General features: G+C 37.3%; 1 protein-coding gene across 9 annotated transcripts in view; it reads left to right on the forward strand.

Annotated features, from left to right (window-relative positions):
* Nucleotides 1–23,419, forward strand: part of ERC1 (ELKS/RAB6-interacting/CAST family member 1) — a 516,785-nt gene that overhangs the window by 99,630 nt on the left and 393,736 nt on the right. For 8 of the 9 annotated variants that reach the window (XR_003914152.1, XM_029953456.1, XM_029953454.1 and 5 more), the window contains exons 4-6: nucleotides 11,786–11,860; nucleotides 20,533–20,688; nucleotides 21,933–22,016. Coding sequence is in view for 8 of the 9 variants with exons in the window: in XM_029953456.1 (XP_029809316.1) it covers nucleotides 11,786–11,860; nucleotides 20,533–20,688; nucleotides 21,933–22,016 (315 nt within the window). In the remaining variant the exon portion in view is untranslated. The remainder of the gene's footprint in view (nucleotides 1–11,785; nucleotides 11,861–20,532; nucleotides 20,689–21,932; nucleotides 22,017–23,419) is intronic. The other variant, XM_029953457.1, reaches the window with a different exon arrangement.

Below are 23,419 nucleotides of genomic sequence, written 5' to 3' on the forward strand. Positions count from 1 at the left end.
GCTTAACCGACTGAGCCACCCAGGTGCCCCTTGATTTTTTATTAAAAATTTTTTAAATGTTTATTTTTTGAGAAAGAGTGTGCAAGAGAGTGAGTGAGAGCGAGAGAGCAAGAGAGAGCGCGAGTGAGTCGAGGAGCGGCAGAGAGAGAGAGAGAGAGAGAGAGAGAGAGAGAGAGAGAGAGAGAAAGGAAGAAATAGAATCTGAAGCAGGCTCCAGGCTCCGATCTGTCAGCACAGAGCCTGATTAGGGGCTCGAACCCACAGACTGTGAGATCATGACCTGAGCTGAAGTCAGATGCCCAACTAACTGAGCCACCTGGGTGCCCTATGATACGTGTATTTTAAACCCAGTGAAATTAAAATATGTGATACTGGCACAGCAATAGATAGCTAGATCAATGAAACAATAGAATCCAGAAATAATATGGGTTTTAACATTTTTATTTTATTTTTATTTTATTTTAGAGAGAGAGAGCAGGGGAGAGGGGCAGAAGGAGAGAGACTGAGAATCCCCAGTAGGCTCCACACTCAGCATAATTCCCAAAGCAGGGTCGATTCGAAAACCCCAGGATCATGACCTGAGTCAAAATTAAGAATCAGATACTCAACTGACTGAACCACCAAGGCACCCCAGTTTTAAGTATATGATGGATGTTTTGAAATAGTGGCCTTCCGTTTGGAAAACAGGTACATATTACATCAAATTCTAGGTGAAATAAAGAGCTACTAGAAGAAAATGTAAGTAAAAAGCTTTTAATATAATCTTGAGATAGGAAAGAATCTTTTCACTGCCGTAGGAAGAACCTTAAAGAATTATTCTTGTGGGTGCGCCTGGGGGGCTCAGTTGGTTGACTGTCCATCTGTTGATTTTAGCTCAGGTCATGATCCCAGGGTCGTGGGATCAAGACCTTCTTTGGGCTCCATGTTGAGTGTGGAGCCTGCTTAAGATTCTTTCTCTACCTCTCTGCCAGCCCCTCGCTCATGCACTCTCTCTCTCTTTCTAAACATAAAAAGTAAAAAAAAAAAAAAAAAAGAAAATTTGTGTATGTTAGAAAATACAGTTAACAAAAGTTAAAATAATTTGGGGTAAAGCTTTATCATATATGGCTAACCTGATACATAAAGATGGTTTCTAGAACAAGAGCTAGAGGTACCACCTTTCCTTTCTTATTTATTCTACAAATAACTATTGAGGCTCTGATATGTATTTGATCCTAGGATAGGCATGGGGTATACATTTTTCATGTCAGAACACATGGTCTTTGCCGTCCTAGAACTTAAAAATCTAATGGGAACAGTAAACTGATGATTATATCATGAGATGAAACTACGTGATTGGGTGGAGTCTAATTATGTTGGCGGAGGGGATTTTTGTAAACAGGATAAGCATCTTTGAGGAGGTGCCCCTGAAGTAAGGAGATCTGAGGAAAGACAAGGAGAAAGTCTTGCTGAGCATTTGGATAAAACTGTTTCATGAAGAAAGGTTAAAAGTTGCAAAAGGCCTGATGGGAAAGAATTTTGGAGGAACAACAAGGAGGCTAGAGGGCAAAAGCAAATTGTGTAAGGTGAAGGCTGGCATCAGATGACAGGATGAAGAGGTATCCAAGGCCAAATCCGTTCCTTTCATTCTTCAGATATTTACTGGCACAAGCATGCCCTCTGGGAGACAAAGCACTTTCCTTTATGATCCTTGCAGGTAATGCAACAGTTATATTCAAAGTGCAAGAAAAATCCATTCAAGTATTTAATCAAGGGAATGTTAAGATCTGGTTTGCTTTCTACAGTTTACTTTGGTTGCATAAATAGGGGAGGGAGAGTCCAGAATGGACAAGGAAGTCTAGTAAAGAAAGAACTTAACAGCTCTAATCTGGGTTAGGTGAGTGGTGACTTGAAGTGACCATTGCACATTATTGCACAAGTAGATCAAGAAAGTAAAAAAGAATTGTGAGTTGGCAATATCAGAATATCCATAAGTTTTGTTACTTACTGTATTTATTGTTCATCTTTAAAAAAAGGAGTATTTCATCAATCCTAAAACTCATAGTTTTTCTTATTTTAAGAATAAGGAATTGAGTTAAATTTTATCCTTGACAGTATCTTATAGTCTGTCAGCAAGGTAGTAGTGGTGCTGATTTGTTTGCCTTTGCATTCAAAAACAGTCATGCTGCTCATTTTATTACCACTTTAGTTGAGGGTGTGAGCATTGTTAATATGTCTCATGTTAACTTTAATTGTTCAGTATGTTATCAGTAAGACCATGTGATAAATCCGCATTGACACCAAAGTTGTTGGCATGGGGAAAGTTATAAAAACAGTTAAAAGGATACATAGTTAAAATACGGTTAAATAAGTAAAAGGGAATTCTTAAGTTCTACTTTATAGTTAGTATAAAATAAAAATTCTAGATGATGAAGCTTTGTTTCATGTCTCTGGCATTTTATTTGGAGGCATTTCCCCCCTTTCTTTCCAGTACATACAACAATGGTATGTATTACAATCAGTGGCGTCTTAGATTTGATGAAATACTGTAACATTAAAATAGCATTTCAGTAGCATTTGTGATTAGTTTTCTATTTTGTTTATAAAAAAATGATTCTATAGATAACAGGTAAGTAATTCCATCAAAGAAAAACCAAAGAAGAAAAAAAAATTTAAAGTAAGCCTTGCATTTTCTTTGTTCTGAAATTACATTGTTGTGGGACTGCTTTTGTTAGATTTTATATTGTTTACTGTAGTACCTTTCGTTTGATTGATAGAAGAATGAAGACATATGGTGGACAAATACTGAACTACAGTTAAGACTTGGCTTGATCAGGAATTGGGGTTTGGGCATACAGTTTTAAAGGGCTTTATAGGTAATTCTATTATACACCAAAGTTTGAGAACCAAATTTTGGTTCTCAGTCTATTGGTAGAACATACCCAAGTTGGCTCTGGAATTTTTTTGATCTGCATACCAAACATTATCTGTAGGCCAACTAAATAATGTAAAATACCCATATGTGCTCTGAGTTTTAAAAATGTAAATGCTGTTGTGGTAAATAAAATATGAATTTGGTTTCTTTTTTTTTTTTTTTTTTACATTTATTCACCTTTGAGACACAGACAGAGCACAAGTTGGGGAGGGGCAGAGTAGGATGGAGACACAGAATCCAAAACAGGCTCCAGGATCGGAGCTGTCAGCACAGAGCCTGATGCAGAGCTCTAACCCATCAACTGTGAGATCATGACCTGAGCTGAAACAGACTCTTAACTGACTGAGCCCCCAAATATAAATTTGTTTTAAAACATCGATATATTCATGCTCTTTTTGTCTCTGTAATATTTCCCCAAATATAAATTTGTTTTAAAACATTAATATATTTATGTTAGTTTTTGTCTCTATAATATTTCAGTCAACAAACCTTGGTAGTGTAACTTTTTATCCTGTTGGGGTTTACATAAATGTTTGAGGTTAAAAGTATTAATATTTGACTAGGTTCCAGCCTACGAATTCTGAATCTAACTACAATATCTGAGGGATGCCTGTTTTTATCATTAGCAGTTATAAGGTATAAGCAGAGGAGACTGGGGGAAAAAATAAGAGAAAAAAACCCCCAGAAACAACAGACAAAGCCTAAGAAGAATTTGAAAAGAAAAAAGTGCCCCAAGTTAGTTTGCTGCTTTGTAGTGATTTTGGAAAATGAGGACAATTGCATACCTTATTTATTCAGGTTATTTCATCCCCTTCCTTACTTTGTGTCATTTGTGCTGTTTCTATTTTGACAAGACAATGATGTTTTCTCAGAACAATGCCATTGCTAGAGGTGGTAAACTGTGAAAGTACAATGGGGTTTGAGAGACACAGAAAGAAGTGAGGATTCTTTTCGTTCATTCTCCCCTTCTTTTTTATTACTGTCGCCTCTATGTTTTGAGTGCAGTAAAATCAGAACTTGCATGGAGGATTGAATCTGTAAAGGGGCCTCACAGGCAGTGCGGAGCTTCTGCCCTTGAACCAAGGGTGCTGGAGGCTAAAACCTGAAACTTGGAAAAAAAATTTCAGATATAAGTACTACTTGTTAGTCACAAATACTTCTCTCAGTCGTGTAAGTAAAAGTTGATTTACTTTTTAAAACAAACTAAAGAGAGAAAAATATGAAAATTTATTCCTAACTTGCTTGTTTTCTAACTCTAGATATTATTCTTTGGTGAATTAATGAGAGAAAATGAACATACTTTCTGTTGTTTACCAGAGATGACCTTGTAACAAGATCGAGATAATTCTACCTGTACCTTAATTGTTTTTGGATGAGAAATTTCAGGCCAAAGGAGTGAAATAGAGCGAGCAAATAGGATATTCTAGTTCTTATATTTATTTGAATAGTACATTCATTCCTATTTCTAGTGTCTTTATTAACAGTGCATGAGTCAGAGGCTTGATGTACTCAGTTGAAGAGGGGAGTTTATCAGCTCACTGACTGCAAGATGTATTCATAATGAGTTTTAATGTGCAGGCCTCTGAATAGAAATTTGTTACAATGATAGGTCTTAAAATATCATAATAGGAAAGCTTTATGCCTGTGAATGGTTTAAAATGCAGCCTAATTCCTGAGCAAAGGAGGATTTTCTGTTCAAATTCAAATTTGTTCAAATTTGTTCAAAGGATTTCTATTTTCTTTATGTTTTGTGTACATGCTTGCTGGAATTTACAGTAGAATTATCATAATTTAACTTTATAAGATATTTGGAAATTGACCTTATTTGGAAATAGGTAATAGGAAAGAAGTCTGATAAAATTAGCTCAGTATCTGAATTGTAAGGCATTTCAAGGAAATGCAGTTTTAATATTTTCAAGTAGATATAGAAATATCAAGTGAAAAATGTATAGGTTGTAGGATTTTATTAATAGGTGAAGATTATTTATAACTGGTAAGATTTATTTTTTATATGTTTAAAAATTTTACACTCATTTTATTGAATACATATTATTAAATATCTGCTGTGTGCCCAAGTGGTCATCTTATTTACAGTGTGGAGAATAGGTTAAATATGTACAAACTGGAGGCTCATGGGAAGCTGATGGGTTTGTTGTTTTAGTGTAATGCATTGAAATTTTGTCCTGGGTTAGCATGCTCTGGATTTTACTCTCTTCCTTAAATGAAGCATCTTGCCTTGTGAAAAGTAATTTAATTGTAGATTAACTTGATCTTTACAGGACTTACTTTTAAATTCTGTTAGAGCTGATTAAGATAGCCTTTCCTATATAGAGGGCTAAATTTCTATATAGAAAAGTTTGAAGATTGGGAAGAATGAAAGGAAACACTGGTGTTTGGCTTGAGCTACTGGGAGGGTAGTGCTGTTTAGTGAGATGGAGAAGACTTACCTCTCATTACACTCATCAGATGAGTGTGACTTCTAAGACTTGGTTTTTCTGGTATCTCTGTTAAATGGCTCTGATGTTTTCTTTATTTTAACTCTTTGAGATTAGAATTTTTCTTAGCCTCATGTGAGTTCAGGTAGTTGCTCAATTCATAGCTCTTTGGTTAGTTGTTCTATCCCTAGTAGTTGTTGCTTGCAATGTGGAGTCTTGAGCTGTGCATGCACGCTTAGTATTTAGTCACATACTCAAGGGGACCTCTGTCAAATTAGACGCTGCTGCTTTTATGGCTAGCTTCCTTCTCTGTGATATTCTGCTCTGTACATTTTCACTGTCTTTAGGAGTCTTATCCATTGATCTGTCGTCTGAGCTCTGTATGACTACTCTTTTCTGTCTTCCTCTCCTTGCATCATGTTCTGAAGAGCTGGTTTGGGCCATTATCATTTGTTTCTATTCTTTCAAGGATCATAGAGCTGTGTGCCTTTTTTCCAACATCTGAAAATAGTATTTCATGCATTTTATCTAATTTTAAAATAGTTTAAAATAAGTACAATAGGAGGGCCAGTCTTCTATCCATTTTGGTTGGATCATGTTGATTTTGTAAAGAATGAAAAATGAATGGGAAACTCATTGAAGGATTCAAAGCAGACTAAACCGTTATGTTTTGTTGCTGCTTTGTCAAGATTACCCTGGTGCTCTCTTGAGAGTGGACAGAGGAAATGGAAGGAAATAAACAGCTGTTATAGTAATGTAGCGTTAAACTGAACTGGAAATGGAAGTGAAGTGGAATAATTCAAGAAATATTTTGAAGATGGAGCAATCACTGCCTCCTTTTGAGAGAAGAATGAAAGGAGACACTGGTGTTTGGCTTGAGCTACTGGAGGGTAGTGATGTTTAGTGTGATGGAGAAGATTTACCTCTCATGACACTCATCAGATGAGGGGCTAGATTAAGGAAGATAAAATTAAGTTTTGTTACAGATAATCAAAGTTAAATTATCTACTAGATCTCTAAATAGAGATGTCAAATGGACAGTTGGATAAATGAATCTTGAAATCAGAGCAGAGGGCAGACCTGGGAATTCACTAGCATTTCAATTGAATTTTAAGCAGCGCAGTAGTTTAGAGAGTTTAGATGGAAAAGAGAAGAGAGTTTAGGACTGGTTACCTGGCCACTATAGTGTTTAGGGGTCTAATTTTGAAGGAGGAACCTATAAAAGAAATAGAAGGAGCCCTTGGAGAGAAAGAAACATAGGAGAGTGTGGTGTCTTTAATAGTCAAGAGAAAATGTGTATATAGGAGGGAGTGGCCCCACTGCTTTGAATGCCTCTGAGAGTTCTAGGAAGATGACAGAAATGTGTCCACTAGATTTGGCCCCCTGGAATTCATTGGTGATATGGATGAATTGTTTGAATGGAGAGGTAGAGAAAGAATTAATTAAAATAATTAAAGCAACTGTCTTCCATTGTGTTCCTAGGGAGATCAGTTTTGGGAGACTGTTGCTGTAATCCAGGCAAGAGATGATGATTCCAGAATCTCTAGGAGCACTGGAGAGACTGGGTTCAGAAGTCTATAGCCCAAAAAACTGCTTCAAATCTATCATGTTTCTTTATTGGTTTAGTCTAGACAGTGATGCTGTTGGTGCAGGGTTCACTACCCTTGGAACCTCTGCCATTCCTGAGACTGGGAACTTGAGGTGGCTGTTGCCTCTGACACTCATTGACAGAGTTGTCTCTATTCATGTTCCTGGTTCTGTTCTAAGATTCTGATTCAAAGTAAGTTGATATATGTGTCTCACTGGCAAGATTAGGTCTTGTGTCTTGGATCTAACTACAGAAAAGGCTGGGGAAAAAAGTATGTAGCATTTTTAACTTCTTTTGTAGAAGGAGGACTCTTGTCTTAAAATAGGAAATCCCCAAACATAGAAGGGAGATTAGATACCATAGCAAGAAAGAGTGATAGATGTCCACTACAAGGCTAGAGAAATATATTTTCCAGCTCATCCATGGAAAGGTAATACAGTTGACTTTTGAATAATGAGGAGGTTGGGAGCTGACCCCTCTGTAGTTGAAAATCTGTGTAGAATGACTGACTCCCCCAAAACTTAACTACCAATAACCTACTGTTGACTGCAAGTCTTACTGATAACATAAGCAGTTGACTGACACACACTTTGTATTATGTATTATTTACTATGTTCTTAAAATAAATGAACTAGAGAAAGGAAAATGTCATTAAAATCGTAAGAGAAAACACATTCCCAGTATTGTACTGTATTTATTGAAAAAACAAGTGGACCATCCTAGTTCAAACCCTTGTTGTTCAAAGATCAACTGTAGTTGAATCTGTGGGATTGGGGAAGGGCTTCCTTGTATCGTTGGTGTGCACATTGTTCAACCAAACAAGAGCTTCCTGCTGATGGAGCAGAAGAGGCCTAAAACTTAACCAGTGCATCATGGTGAGGTTGCGTCTGCCCCAGAGGGGTTGCTTTTTCTAATTCATTTTAAGTTTCTCTGTGGGCTAGTGGAGTCCCTGGATTGGGGCAATAAAATTGAGAAGAGTTCCAAGGATGGAACTTAGAAAATATCTCTGCTTAGGATAGGAGAAAGGGCAGAGAATAAGCATTTAGATCTAGGATAATTCATTAATGGAAGGCAGTTGGAAATTTTAAAGATGTTCCTGCCTCAACTCTCTATGGTTTAAGAAAACTCAGCTACTACATGGAGTTCAGAAAAGATGTGGATGGACAATAGCTCTTAGATTTAGAAATAAGGAGATCCTTTATTTGATGCTTTAGAGAGAGAGGTTCAATAGAGAGGTGAAGGTGAATAATAGTTGATAATTTATTCATTCAGTCTTTCCTTTAGCATAAGAGGAATGGATGTGGAGGACAAATCATTAAAAAATTTTTTTTATAGTTTATTTATTTTTGAGACAGAGACAGAGCATGAGTGGGGGAGGGACAGAGAGTGAGGGAGACATAGAATCTGAAACAGGCTCCAGACTCCAAGCTGTCAGCACAGAACCGGACGTGGGGCTTGAACCCACGAACCATGAGATCATGACCTGAGCCAAAGTCAGACACTTAACTGACTGAGCCACCCAGGTGCCCCAAGAAATCATTTTTAATGATTGCTTACATGTCAGACAGTGTCTAGAATACAAAAGACAAGGAGTTTACAAGAGACTATAGATGCTGTAGAGGGTGTGGAGAGACGAGCACCCTCCTCCACTGTTGGTGGGAATATAAACTGGTACAGCCATTCTGGAAAACAGTATGGAGGCTCCTCAAAAAACTATCAGTAGAACTCCCCATGACCTAGCAATAGCACTGCTAGGGATTTACCCAAGGGATACAGAAGTGCTGATGCATAGGGGCACATGTACCCCAATGTTCATAGCAGCAATGTCAACAATAGCCAAATCATGGAAAGAGCCTAAATGTCCATCACCTGATGAATGGATCAAGAAGATGTGATATATATATATATATACCCACACACACAATGGAGTATTACATGGCAGTGAGAAAGAATGAAATATGGCCATTTGTAGGAAAGTGGATGGATCTCGAGGGTGTCATGCTAAGCGAAATAAGTCAGGCGGAGAAGGACAGATACCATATGTTTGCACTCATAGGTCTAACAGGAGAACAGGAGAAACCTAATGGAGGTCTATGGGGGAGGGGAAGAAGGAAAGAGAGGTGGGGAGAGAGAGGGATGCAAAACTTGAGAAACTGTTGAATACTGAAAACAAACCGAGGGTTGAAGGGGGAGGAGGAGGGGTAAAAGAGGTGGTGGTAATGGAGGATGGCATTTGTGGGGAAGAGCACTGAGTGTTATCTGGAAACTAATTTGACCATAAACTATTTAAACATACACACACACACACACACACACACACACACACACAAGACAAGGAGTTTATAGACTGGTATGTTAGAGAAGAAGATTATTCCAAATGCAATGTAGTAAGTGTTAGAGGAGGGCTATGTAGAAGTAAGAGGAGGTGTACAGAATTCAGCACATGAGAAGATTCCCTCTCTAGCTAATTCTTGAAAGTTTGGTAGCCATTGGTTATTCATTCATTCATCCTTCATTCTTTAAATATCTCTTAAGCACTTACCGATGTATCAGCTATTGTCCTCGGCAGTTTGGGTTCATCAGTGAATGAAACAAAGACCCTGGTCCTTGTGGAGCATATATTCTTATAGAGGCAATTAGAAAAACAGACAATACACATAACACATAAATTACAAGATATGTTAGAGGATGCATGCTATAGGACAAGAAAAAGTTGAGTAAGATAAATGGGAAAGGACATGTGGGTTCTTTTTCGGTCATTTTAAGTTGTCAAATAAGGTATATGACACATTAAAAATTAATTTTATAATGAAAAATTTCAAACTTACACAAAAATGATGAGAATAGTATAATTAATCTCCATATGCTTATCACTCAGATATACCAATTACCAAAATTTTGCCACACTTGCTTCATGTGTCCTATTTTTGATCTTTGTTCTTTTTTCATCAAAGATTTAAAAACAATTCCTGACATGATATAATTTACCTCTTCATAATATAGTATGCATCTCTAAAACATAGGGGCGTTTTCTTGTATAACCACAATGTGGTTATCACAACTCATAAACCTAATAATACAGAAGAGACATTTGAGTCAAGACTTGAAGAAGCCAAAGTCCCCTCCGTCAGCTCAGGAGAGAACCTTTAGGCAATGGGAAAATCTGGTGTAAAGGTCCTAAGGAAGAGGGCAATGCCTTGCATATTTGAGAAACAACCAGGAGTCCCCTGAGGCTGAAGCGTGGTGACCGAGGGAAGAGTGGTAGGAGATAAGGTCTTGCGGGCTGATGTGAGGGGACGTTGACTCTGAGTCAGCTAGGGAGCCATGACAGTTTTGAGCAGAGGAGTGAAAGATTAAGTTTATATTTAAGAAGGTCACTCTGAGTGCTCTGTTGAGACTAGAATGTAGGGGAGCAAGATGAAGAGATGGGGTCCTAATTAGGAGCTTGTTGTTGGATTAAAAGATAAACTTTTTTAGTGGCTCACTCCAAATGGTAACAGTGGAAATGGCAAGGAGTGCTTGCATTTTGGATATGTTTTGAAGGTAGAGTTAGCTGGATTTCCTGATTGACTGATGTGAAAGAGAAAGGAAGAAGACTGGTTTTTCACCTGAGTACGTGCAAGGATGGAACAGCTTTTGGAGCACCTCCAAGAGTTTACTCTTGGGCCTGGAGAGTTTGAGGTGTTTGTTAAACATATGGATGGGATATCTTGTTGAATATTTAAGGCTGGAGTTAGGGAGAAAAGTAGCAGAAACGGTGGTATGCATTAGTAGTGTTTTGCACTACACTTTCAGCAGCCAGCTGGTGTGAATGTGGATGTTAAGACGATACTGGTGTTTAAACTGTTTATGATTTAGAACTTTTATCAGTTCTTTCTGTCTTTCTTTCAGAAAGAGATAACTCAGTGAAGTGTGCAGTTCTTTCTGTTTTCTTTTTCTCAAACCATTCTTTCTGGTCAGGCATGAATGAATACATTAGGTGAAAGGTAAAATTAAAGTATTATACATTCCTTTTATGATGATTACATGAGGTTCAGAGGAAAGTGTTCATCTGTGTATTCTCCGGGGTTTCTAGAGGTTGTCCAGGGTACTTTGGGAATGTTGACTGATTAACTCAGAGACATTCACAAAATCTGACAGAAAATAGCCTGAGATGGTTTGATAACTTTGCTATAACTCTTGAAGGCCGTGGATGGGAGATTACTACCATCAGTTCTTTTCTTCCTGATTTTGAACTCACTAAAACTTAGATTAAAAAGAATAGCTATGTTTTTATGACATTTTATAAACATAAACATGAACTACTTAAGAAACTTGTCCAACAGACTTACCTTCTTTTTTCTTCCCAGTTGTTGCCCTGTTGGAGAGAGATTTTCATCATAGGAAGGATGTGGTTAACACAAATGCTAAAAGTAGCTTTGTACAATGCAGACCGATTGTGACTGCCTTTATTTCTCCTTTGAAAAAGAGGATTTTTCTGATCTCCCTTTTGGATGGTTTGGGGCTCTGATTTATATGTCTTGAGTCATGTGGAAGATTGATACACTAGTTTGGGGTTGTGCTGTTGTTTCCATCTGTTGCTCTAATGTCTTCTCTGACTAATGTTAAATGACTAGGTCTTCTAGACAAGGGCTCTTTGTGCCTGTGTATTAGACCCATACACCTCCTTAGCCTTCTCTGGTCCACTGGGAAAGGTCTGGTAGACAGGGAACGGAGTGTCTCACAGGGCTGGGGTCATAATCTGTTTTACTCAATTACTCCCTCTCCCCTGTCCTAACCTACCCTCCCTCTGAGCAAAAATAAGAGTGAAAAGGAGGACATTTACTCTCTTTTGCTTCTCTTGAATAGGAGATGCATCGGAGATTCGAGAATGCTCCTGATTCTGCCAAAACAAAAGCTCTGCAAACTGTTATTGAAATGAAGGTAAGTAAGAGTTTCCAAAGAAGCTTGAGTCAGTTTACACTTTGAAGTGATTACACACTTCCATGTGTGAGTTTTAGAAGGTGGTAAGTAACAATATTTTGCTTATTTTGTAGATTTAAGAAGAAATAGTAAGACGATGAAAAGACACTTTAAACGAACTTCAGTTTTATTTCCTTTTAGTTCTAGATCATAATTCAGATGGGACCAAAAAGTTGTCCAGAATTTCTTTAAATCAACTGTGCTTAAACCGTTTGATCTCAGGACCCTTTTATTCTCTTAAAATGACAGGGTCATTCATTTTTAGAAAACGTCTGCCTAATAGTAACTCTGGTTACCATAGTTTGTCAGTTGTTCTTTTATGTAAAAATGATGTTCCATGAAAAAGTAACCTAATTCAGCCTGAAATTCAAAGAGGCACACAAGTGCTATTCTAAGGAACTACTGTCATACTTCAATGTGCAGAAATGTCTAGCTCTTTCCCATTTCATCACACAGAATATTAAAAAGAAGTTTCCCTAAGGTTTGAGATTAATTACAAGTAATAATTTTTACTGCTTTATTAAGGACATTCTCAAAGAAAGAAGTCTTTTTAAAATTTTCTTAAGTAGACTCTGCACCCAGCATTGATTGTAATGTGGAGCTTGAACTCATGCTGAGATCAAGACCTGAGCTGAAATCAAGAGTTGGACACTTAACTGATTGAGAAGTAGTCTTTTAAGATTCTTATTTCTGGAGGCTCCTGGCTGGCTCAATTGGTTGAGCATGTGACTCTTGATCTCACGGTCTTGAGTTACATCGAGGTTGTGAGTTTAAGCCCGACATTTGGCCTAGAGTTTACTTAAAAAATTTTTTTTTCTATTTTTTTTTTTTTTTTTTTTCCTGTGAGTACCCAGCACTGAAGAGTGGAGTCAGTGCTACCGTAGTTTGGTGCTATTGCCTGTTGTCCTAAGATACAAGCAGTTTTTTTCCACCATTGCTTTTATACCTGAAGTGCAAACGTTAACATAGTGGAGAGGGCAAACAAAATCATGTTATTGTTATGAAAGTAGTTTTGACCATGCAGACTTCTTGAAAAGGTGTGGGGGGATCCAGAACATAGAACGTGGGCCATACTTTGTAAACCTCTGCTTTAAGGTAATGAATAGGTAGAAGTCTTTAGGCTTTATGTTAGGTTGATGAAGAGCTTGCCTTCTTAAATTCCTTGGATTCAAAATTTGGCTTTACTTGAATCAATTGTATGACAAAAGAGCCAGTTACCTAACCTCTCTCTGCCTCAGTTTCTTTATGGACAGAAGGTGATAGTAAAAGTAGCTATCCCATAGGTTGTTTGGGGTTTAAATTAGTTATAGCAAGTAAAACACTTTGAATATGACCTAGCATATGGTAAACTGTTAGTTGCTGTTCTGGTTATTACTTATATATATATCATATATATAATTTACATATATATTTTTAGTTTAAACAACATATTCTTTCTTATAAAACCTGAAAGACTATTTATAGATAAGGTCCTCTCTCTCGCTTTCTCTCTTTCCTATCTTCTTCATTTTCCCTAAAAGGTTTGGCACTGTTTTTACTTTGTGGGCCTTTATTTAATATTTGGTGGTATGACAAGGATATTTAATTATTAGTATATAGTTTTATGTAGGTAGATGCTTCTCGAGAACAGTTATAAGAACTTTTCTCTGAATTTAAATGATTTCATCTTAAAATCTTGTTTATTTGTGTATATCTTTATTTCCAGAGGGGAAAGAACTTACCAAACAAATTCTGAGTTAGTGGAATTCTGGGTTCGTTGTAGTTAAACAATTAGTAGTCTTGAACATAATCTTGTAAAGAGTCTTTAGAAAGGTTTAATTGTATGTTCACGTTTCCCACAAATCCCTTTGTATGTTTTATTTCCTGAGCTCTGTTGAAGCCCAAGAATAAAACACGAATATACCTATGTTTCCAAAATTCTTTTATTTGCCTTTTGATAGAAGGGGGAAGTAATAAAGTAATAATTAATAGGCAGTGGAGGTATTTTAAGTTGTGTTAACTTTCAGCCATTCTGTTAAGAAAGTCTGAGATAATGGGGGCCAGGTGGATGCTATGCTGAAATCACAGCTGAAATAGTTGAGTTGCTGAGAGTTTGGCATGAGTCTGAGAGAATTATGAAGCTCTAGAATAGTAATGGGGGGAAATGGGAAAGGAAGATGATTGATAGTAAAAGAGCCCAACTATCTTTAAGGGGATGTAGTTTTCTTTTCTCTCTACTGCCTTTTCTTCCTCCTCTTCCTCTTATCTTTGCCTTCACCTTCCTTCTCTTGTTTTCTTCCCTCCTTCCATCTTTTCCCTCTCCATTTCCCCTTCTGCTTCTCTTTATTATTTTTTCTTTTTTCTTTCTCTGTGGAGGAACAGGGAAGACTTACTGTACTGCCCTAGGTTAGACTTTTGCTGGGTAGATAGTGGCAGAATGATTGGGATGCAAATGAATTGAGGAGGATGGTGAGAGAGGAGTTTGCATGATCAGTCCAGGAATGTAGTGTGGATAGAAAGGAAGATAATGCAGAAGAGACTGACAGGTTCGGAGAAAATGTGACCGTTAATGAAGTGAGTATCTTTGTGAGGTTGAAGAATGGCAAATAGAGGGTGATGGTGCAGTAGGCCTGGGGAGAGAGTCCTGGGTGATGATAGGATCCAGAGGATAGTCCCATCGATTGGATAGCTGAAGTGGAGTGGTAGACGAAGTCATTGAAATTCAGATATTGAAATCCTAGGATGATGGCAACAGTGGCATTTGAAGGGAAGATTGATTGGGAGCCAGGTGCCAAAGACATTTTCAAATGGCCAGGGGGGATTGGGAAGTGCATAGATAGCAGCAGTGAGGAGAGGGTTGGGTGAAAAGGAGTATGGGCGGTAAAACAAAGGGGAGCAGCATCGACGAACCAGGAGGTTGCCTGTACTTTTTCTCCTGCTCCTTTCTGGTACTTGGGGATTAGTGACTGTCATTTTTGAGAGTTCAGGGAAATTATATCCTTTGGGAAAACCAGGTTTTATTTGGGGTAGGGAGACCACTTTTGAAAAAAAAGATGAGGATTTGGAAAATTTATCAAGCAACGGAGGATTTCAGTAGTTTAGTGGAATTGGCTGATTAATAATGGGGAGACCCAGATCTGGGGAAGTACAGAGTGGTAAGATGATAAGGAATTTATTTACTTAGTTATTATACATTTTAAGAGTAAGAAACCTTGTTGGAAGGACTGTCCTCAAATAAAGTCAGTCTGAGTCTGGTTGAGTTGGTGCTAGAATTAGTTGAACATATTAGATACTACTTTTCTGGCCTGATTTCATAGAGTAGCCTGACAGGTATCTTATCTGGGCAGTCAGTTACAGTTTGGTCCCTTTTGGGGAGAAGCTTTTATGGGACATGGTTTGGTAGTGAGGGTGATGATTTGGTCAAGAGCTGCCACTGTGTCTATGTTGGAGCTAGAGGAGAAGATGGATAATGTTTCTTGGGGCCTCATGATGGCTTTGGAGAGTTAGAGGCTTTCTGTGTGATGTGTGGAGCTTGAGTTCACCACTGGAGATGATTTTGTCTTGTGTAGAGCACGAGTGATGCTAGAAATACACTCCCTCTTTCCGCTGGTTCCCTTTCATTATCCATCCTTGCCTCCCCATACTAATGTTAGAGGTAAACCACATTTCATTTGCAGGTTAGTTACATACATATGCCTAGTATTTTAGTTTTTCTTTTCTTTTTAACTTAATTTTGTTTTGAGAGAGAGTGTGTGTGTGGAAGGGGGAGGGGCAGAGACAGGGGGAGAGAGACTCACTCTGCACAGTTAGCATGGAGCCTGATGTGAGGCTTGATCCCACAAACTGTGAGATCAGGACCTGAGCGGAAATCAAGAGCTCAACTGACTGAGCCACCCAGGTGCCCCTTTAGATACTTCCTGATCTTTCTAGGAAGATTTATAGTAATGTTAAAGGTGAATTTTCAGATAGTGTAATTGAAATAGTTTATAGGCCTACCTCATTTTATTGTGCTTCACTTTCCTGTGTTTTGCAGATACTGGGTTTTTTTTTTTTTTTTTTTTTTTTTTAACAAATTCAAGGTTTGTGGCACCCTTGCGTCAAACAGGTCTGTTGGTACTATTTTTCCAACAGCATTTATATTCTCACTTCGGGTCTCTATGTCACATTTTAGTAATTCTCCCAATATTTCAAACTTTTTCATTACTGTCCTGGTGATCTGTGATCAGTGATTTTTTGATGTTACTACCCTAAGTGTTTTAGGGTGCCACAAACTGTGCACATGTAAGATGGCAAACTTGAGAAATGTGTGTGTTCCGCCTGTGCCACTGATCTACTGTTCCCGTCTCTCTCTCTCTCTCCTTGGACCTTCCTAGTCCCTGAGATACAACAATACTGAAATTAGGTGAATTAATAACCCTGCAGTGATCTCTAAGTGTTCAAGTGAAAAGAGGCACATGTCTCTTACTTTAAATCAAAAGCTAGGAATGATTAAGCTTAGTGAGGACGGCGTGTCCAAACCTGAGATAGGTTGAAAGCTAGACCTCTTGCACCAAACAGCCAAATTGTGAATGCAGAGGAAAAGTTCTTGAAGGAAATGAAAAGCTCTATTCTAGTGAACACACGAATGTAAGAAAGTGAAACAGTCTTATTGCTCATATGGAGAAAGTGTTAGTGGTCTGGATAGAAGATAAACCAGCCACAGTGTTCCCTTAAGCCAAAGCCTTATCCAGCACAAGTCTCTAAGTCTTCAGTTTTTTGAAGGGTGAAAAAGGAGAGGAAGCTGCAGAAGTTTGAAGCTCGCAGTTTGGTTCATGAGGTTTAAGGACAGAAGCCATCTCCATAACATAAAAGTGCAAGGTAGAAAAGTAGTTACTGACGGAGAAGGTGTAGCAAATTATCCAGAAGATCATTGATAAAGGTGGCTTCACGAAACAACAGATTTTCAATTTAAATGAAATAACTTTCTTTTTTCTTTTAATTTTTATTTTTAATTAAAAATTTTTTCATGTTTACTTTGAGAGAGTGCACATGTATGCACACAAGCTGGGTAGGGACAGAGAGAGAGAGGGAAACAGAATCTGGAGCAGGCTCCAGGCTCTGAGCTGTTGGCGCAGAGCCAGATGTGGGGCTTGAACTCATGAACCGTGAGATCATGACCTAAACTGAAGTGAGATACTTAACCAACTAAATCACCCAGGTACCCCTATATCAAACAGCTTTCTATTGGAAGATGGAGCCTTTTAGGACTTTTGTAGCTACAGGAGAAGTCATTGCCTGGCTTCAAAACTTCAAATATAGGCTGGCTCTCTTGTTAGGGTCTAACACAGCTGGTGACTTTAAGTTGAAGCTAGTGCTCATTTATCATTCCAATAACTCCTAGGGCCTTAATAATTATGCTGATTCTACTCTGCCTGTGATCTGTAAACAAAGCCTAGATGGCAGCCCATCTATTTGCAGCATAGTTTACTGAATATTTTAAGCCCACTTTTTGGGACCTACTACAGAGAGAAAGATTCCTTTAAAAATATGGCTGTTCAATTGACAGTGCACCTGCTCACTGAAGAGTTCTGATGAAGATTATTGTTGTTTTCATGCACACTAACAAAACATTCTCCAGCCCATGGGTCAGAGAGTCATTTTGACTTCCAGGTCTTATTATTCGAGAAATAGATTTGTGAGGCTATAGCTGCCATAGATGGTGATTCCTCTGACAGATCTGGGCCACGTACATTGAAAACCTTCTGGAAAGGATTCTCCATTCCTGCTGCCAGTAAGAACATTTGTGATTCCTGGGAGTAGGTAAGAATATCAACCTGAACAGGAGTTTGGAAGGAGTTGATTCCTACCCTCCTGGATGACTGTGAGGGATTTAAGATTTCAGTGGAGGAAGAGCTGCAGTTGGGGTAGAAATAGCAAGAGAACTAGAATCAGAAGTGGAGCCTGAAGATATGACTGAGTTTCCTGAATCTTTTGCTAAAACTTGAAGAGGGGTTGTTTCTTCCAGATGAGCAAAGAAAGTGGTTTCTTAAGATGGACTGTAGTCCTGGTGAAGATGCTGTGAAGATTGTTGAAATGACAACCAAGGATTTAGAATAATACCGAATCTTAGTTGATAAAGCAGCAGCAGGGTTTGAGAAGATGGACTCCAGTTTTGAAAGAATTTCCACTGTGGGTGAAATGCTGTCAAACAGCATCACATGCTGCAGAGAAATTGTTCATGAAAGGAAGAGTTAATTTATGCAGCAACTTCATTGTTGCTTCATTTTAAGAAATTGCCACAGTCACCCCAAATTCAGCAGCCACCACCCTGACCAGCTAGCAGCTGTCAACACGCAAGCAAGACTTCCACCAACATAAAGATTATGGCTTGTTGAAAGCTCAGATGATAGTATTTTTTAGCAATAAAATAATTTTAAAATAAGGTATATATTTTTTTTCCCAGAGGGCTATTATATACTTAATAGGCTACGGTATAGTATAAACATAACTTTTATATACAGTGAAAAACCTAAAAATTTTATTTACTGCTTTATTGTGATATTTACTTTATTGCAGTGGTCTGGAGCCAATCCTGGAATATCTTCAAGTTATGCCTGTATTTATTCCTTATGGGTCAGGAGATTGATTGTGGCCCACTACATTTTCTTTCATTTTTATTTTTTATTTTAGGCTATGGTAGGAATGGGATGTACCCACTAATTTTAAACAAGTCAATCAGAATTTAGGTTTAGAATATCTCGAGTGTTTTAATTCAATATATTTAATTTTGAGCCAAATATAATTTTAATTTGAATAGATTTGTAAAAGGAAATTTTTGTTGTGATATTTTTAGAGGTAATGCAATGCAAGACAGGGAGTAACATCCTCCCTCTCCCCTAAGAATCGCTATAGTTGTGTCATGATGAATCCTTTAACTTTTATCTGCATGCTCTAAGAATTATGATCGCAAGGAATGTGAATCAGGAAATCTTTGAGGTAAAGTGCAAAGGAAGTATTTTCAAAATTATTTTCTAAAGGAGTAGTTTCTCTAAAATTCCAAATAAAATAAAACTACACAATATATGGTTCTACGTCTTTATTTCTTAGGTGAATAAACATATACAGCTGTAGATATAAGTGTTCATTCTATGTAGGAGTTTTTCTGTAATTGTCATATAAGGCGATCTTTCTGTAATTGATGGCATCTAACATAATCTAGGGGTAAACTAGATACTGTGACAAAAAAAACAAACCCTTCCCAAGAAATTGAACATAGAAGAATGTTCTACTGGAAAGTGATACTTGTGATGATGATTTATGAGGACAGTGATTTTTAAAAAAAAAAACTATATGATACAAATATATAGAGAACCATAGAGAGTAAGTAATATGATAAGCTGTAATTGTTAGCATGATTACTCATCCCTTTTTTTTACAATGGGATATTATAAAATCTTTATTATTATATAGTTATACACATTATTGTATAAATCTTCGAAGTACCTTTACTGTTCTTCTTTTTTTTCCTTTTATAGTTTATTGTCAAATTGGTTTCCATGTAACACCCAGTGCTCATCCCAACAAGTGTTCATCCCATACCCATCACCCCCCTTCCCCTCTCTCCCACCCCCATCAGCCCTCAGTTTGTTCTCAGTATTCAAGAGTCTCATGGTTTGCCTCCCTCCTTCTCCCCAACTATTTATTCCCCTTCCCCTCCCACATGGTCCTGTTATGTTTCTCCTGTTCCACTCTTATGAGTGAAAACATATGGTATCTGTCCTTCTCTGCCCGACTTATTTCACTTAGCGTAAGTGAGTTCCCATCCACATTGCCACAAATGGCCAGATTTCATTCTTTCTCACTGCCATGTAGTATTCCATTGTATAGATAAACCACATCTTCTTGATCCATTCATTAGTTGATGGACATTTAGGCTCTTTCCATGATTTGGCTTTGTTGAAAGTGCTGCTATGAACATTGGGGTACATATGCCCCTATGCATCAGAGCAGCACTCCTGTATCCCTTGGGTAAATCCCTAGCAGTGCTATTCCTGGGTCATAGATCAGTTCTATTGTTAATTTTTTTGAGGGGCCTCCATTACTGTTTTCCAGAGTGGCTGTACCAGTTTATGTTCCTACCAATAGTGTAGGAGGGTGCCTGTTTCTTCACATCCTTGCCAGCATCTATACTCTTGATTTGTTCGTTTTAGCCACTCTAATTGCCGTGTCTTCTCCTTCTTTTGAGGGCAGAAATAAACCTTTTAGGGGTCACAAAGTGGTGTGATAAAGAGTAGCAAGGAATGGTTTTGCTGTTAATACTACAAAATTTTTCACTAGAAATTGGTTGACCATATAGGACAAGGAAACTTTAAACTAGTTTTCCATCATTTCTTTTATAGTTAATACTTTCAACTTTTATGGTTAATACTCTCAACAGAAGGGTGCAGACTAGAGGAAGAGAAAGAGGAAAAATCATATTATAGGTATGAGCTCTCTTCCTTTCACCCTGGTGGCCATAAAGGATGTAATTTAGAAGCAAGACACCAGTTGCTAGACAGCAGTTTTCCTGCATATTTGCTTATCTTTATTAAATTCAACATCTGTAAAGACTGAGATTTTCAACTTCTGTGATTCTTTGTGAATGCTCTAATGTCTAAATCTTCTATTGTCTTCAGGATTCAAAAATTTCCTCTATGGAGCGTGGACTCCGAGACTTGGAAGAGGAAATTCAGATGCTGAAATCAAATGGGGCCTTGAGTACTGAAGAACGGGAGGAAGAAATGAAACAAATGGAGGTCTATCGGAGCCATTCTAAATTTATGAAAAATAAGGTAATGGTGTGTGATACTGTAATTTTTAAAAGAGGCTTGAGAAATTGATGCATATTTGTTTCCTTACTGATGATACAGAACTTCACATTGTTTTATCAGACTTCAGGGAAGAAGACTTATAATGCTGTCAAATTGAACTTTCCCAGAATTAAAGTCAGAATTAATGATATATAGTTATTTCAAGTTTTCCCTTAAAAGAAAATTATTCATCATATGAGGCTGACATGTATTGTTACAGTTTAAGATTTATATCTATCAGGTACTTCAGAGGTGATTCAATAGAATTCCATCAAATTGAGTTTTTCTCACAACATGAGATACCAAGTTCTTTACCTCTTGTGTAGTCATGTTTTCAAAGTCAAAACCCTGAGAGGCTGAACTCAGTCCCCCTACCTTTTTTGCCCCCGAAATGGCTCAAATCATGTTTTCCCTTCAAATACCATTCCATAATGGAAGGACCCTTGGTCTGTCTTTAGAAAAGTTTCATTTGTATCAGGTTTATTGTTTCCCATGTGTACTTCAGATATATCTGTAGTAAGATACATACCAGAGACATGTCAGTCCTTATGTATTAACTCAGGCACAGTATTTTTTCCTTAGCTCCCAAGCCATTTAGTTTGATTCTATACCTGTTGAGGTAAATTAGAGGATGTAGTTTATTACAGTTATCAATTTGCCACATTTGTCTTGGTTTAATTAAAAACCTACTTGTGTTTATAAAATATTAGCTAGAAAATAAGTCCCCCCTCCCCCTGCATCCCAATTGTATTAGTTCCCCAGTTTCTCAGAACAGAAAACTGTAAAGAAATGATATACCATTATTCTAACTCCGTCTCCAGTTTCTAGTTTCTTGCTGTGGTACCCATACCTGGCATAAAAGTCTGTAGAATATTCCTTCAGTTTTTTAAGAATCTGTTATCAGTGACTACTGACAATTTGTTATTTTAGAACTTAAAAATTCACATATCCAACTTTCTGTTAATTTGTATTTTTTACCCTAATTTAAGAACAAAATATGCTACAGTATAATATCTGTTTTCCATTTGCTGATGGGGACATTAAAGTCCATTTAAAAAACCCTGTGAAAATAGAGAAACCATCTAGAGTGCTTTGAAGAGGGAATTGAGGGAACAGGTTTGATTGTGTTATATAAGTTATTGTTATTGCCAGTTACTGCTCTGGCTGAAAAGCAGATCATACTTAAATTGACACATAAATGAAAAAGAATAACAATGTCGTGACAGGTAGAGCAACTGAAGGAGGAGCTAAGTTCGAAAGAGGCTCAAGGGGAGGAGCTGAAAAAGAGAGCGGCTGGTCTTCAGGCTGAGGTCTTTGCCGTAAGATTTACTCTTTGTGTGCAGTGATCCCACAGTGGGACCCTGCTGGTTCTGGCTTCTGGGTGGCTTACTTTCATTCTCTTTGGTTGGCAGCTTTGCCCAATACTAGCACTAACCAGCCTGCTCTGCTCTTTAACTGACTCGTGTTTACCAGTTTGACCCATATGTCACTTTGTGTGCAGTGAGACTTCACATGTTCTGGAAGCCCTAAATCTGGTTCTTTATTGTTGCTTTTGTCACTGTATGGAATGTACTTCAAAACTTGTTTTTTCTCAAGTCCTTTCCTTTTGTAGATACTTGCTGTTTATATGAATGATGATCTCTGTTTCTTCTTTGATATAAGAATATACAGATGTTCTAGGTTATATAGTGTTTATCTGAATTTAAAATTCATTTTTTTTAAATGAGGTATAATTGATAGATGTGCAACATAATGATTTGAGACATATCTATCTATATCTTTCTATCTGTGTATCTGACTTCCACAATAAGTCTAGTTAACTTCTATAACCATAAATAGTTATAATTTTATTTTCTTCTTGTGATGAGAACTTTTAAGAGCGACTCTCCTAGATTTGAAATCTTGAGTAAAGTGTTTTAACTTCATATGTATTTTCTTTACATCTCCATTAGGTGATTTTACAACTGATGTTAGTTACTTTTTTTTTTTTAGAACAGATGTATTAGAAAGTGATTTGCTTACTTAGACTTACCTAGTAAATTAGAATTAGCATGAAACAGACTTAAAGTCTCTAAATCTAGTTTAACCTTCTGTTTAAAGAACTTAAAATTCCATTTCAAAATATAATTTAAAAAATCAAAATAGCTAACACCCAAGCATTTATAACCTATTAAGGTAGGTATATTATCAACCCCAAATTATAGATGAGGAAATTGAAGTAACAGAGTGGTGCTTAGGAAGTATAACTAGTTCCTAAAACCAGTATTGCACTGTATGTTAATAAAATTTAAGTAAATAAAAAAGAAATAGAGCTAGTAAGAGGCAGAGTTTGAATTTCACACCAGCAGTCTGATTCCAGAACGTTTGCTGGTAAGGTCTTCCATCTGCCCCACTGCTCTGTGCTAGGCATGTGCACAGATGCCACACAAATGTCAGGAGAAAACTGCTCCTGAAAATAATTATGAGATAAGACAGGAATGCAGCATTGAAAAGAAAAGAAAAGAATACTTGTGCTAATTTGATTTTCTTGCTATTTGTGGACTACTTTATAATACAGATAATAAAGTGGAATATTTTGTCTGAAAGGAACTAATTTGATTTTGGTTTACGGAAACTATTATCTAGAGGAGTAGTTGATCTGTTTTTTTTTTCTTGCCTATTTTAAATATTTCTTTGTTGTGTCAAACAACAGGCTAAGCACATTCCATACATT

The sequence above is a fragment of the Suricata suricatta genome, chromosome 10 (assembly GCF_006229205.1).
Source record: "Suricata suricatta isolate VVHF042 chromosome 10, meerkat_22Aug2017_6uvM2_HiC, whole genome shotgun sequence".
NCBI lineage: Eukaryota > Metazoa > Chordata > Mammalia > Carnivora > Herpestidae > Suricata > Suricata suricatta.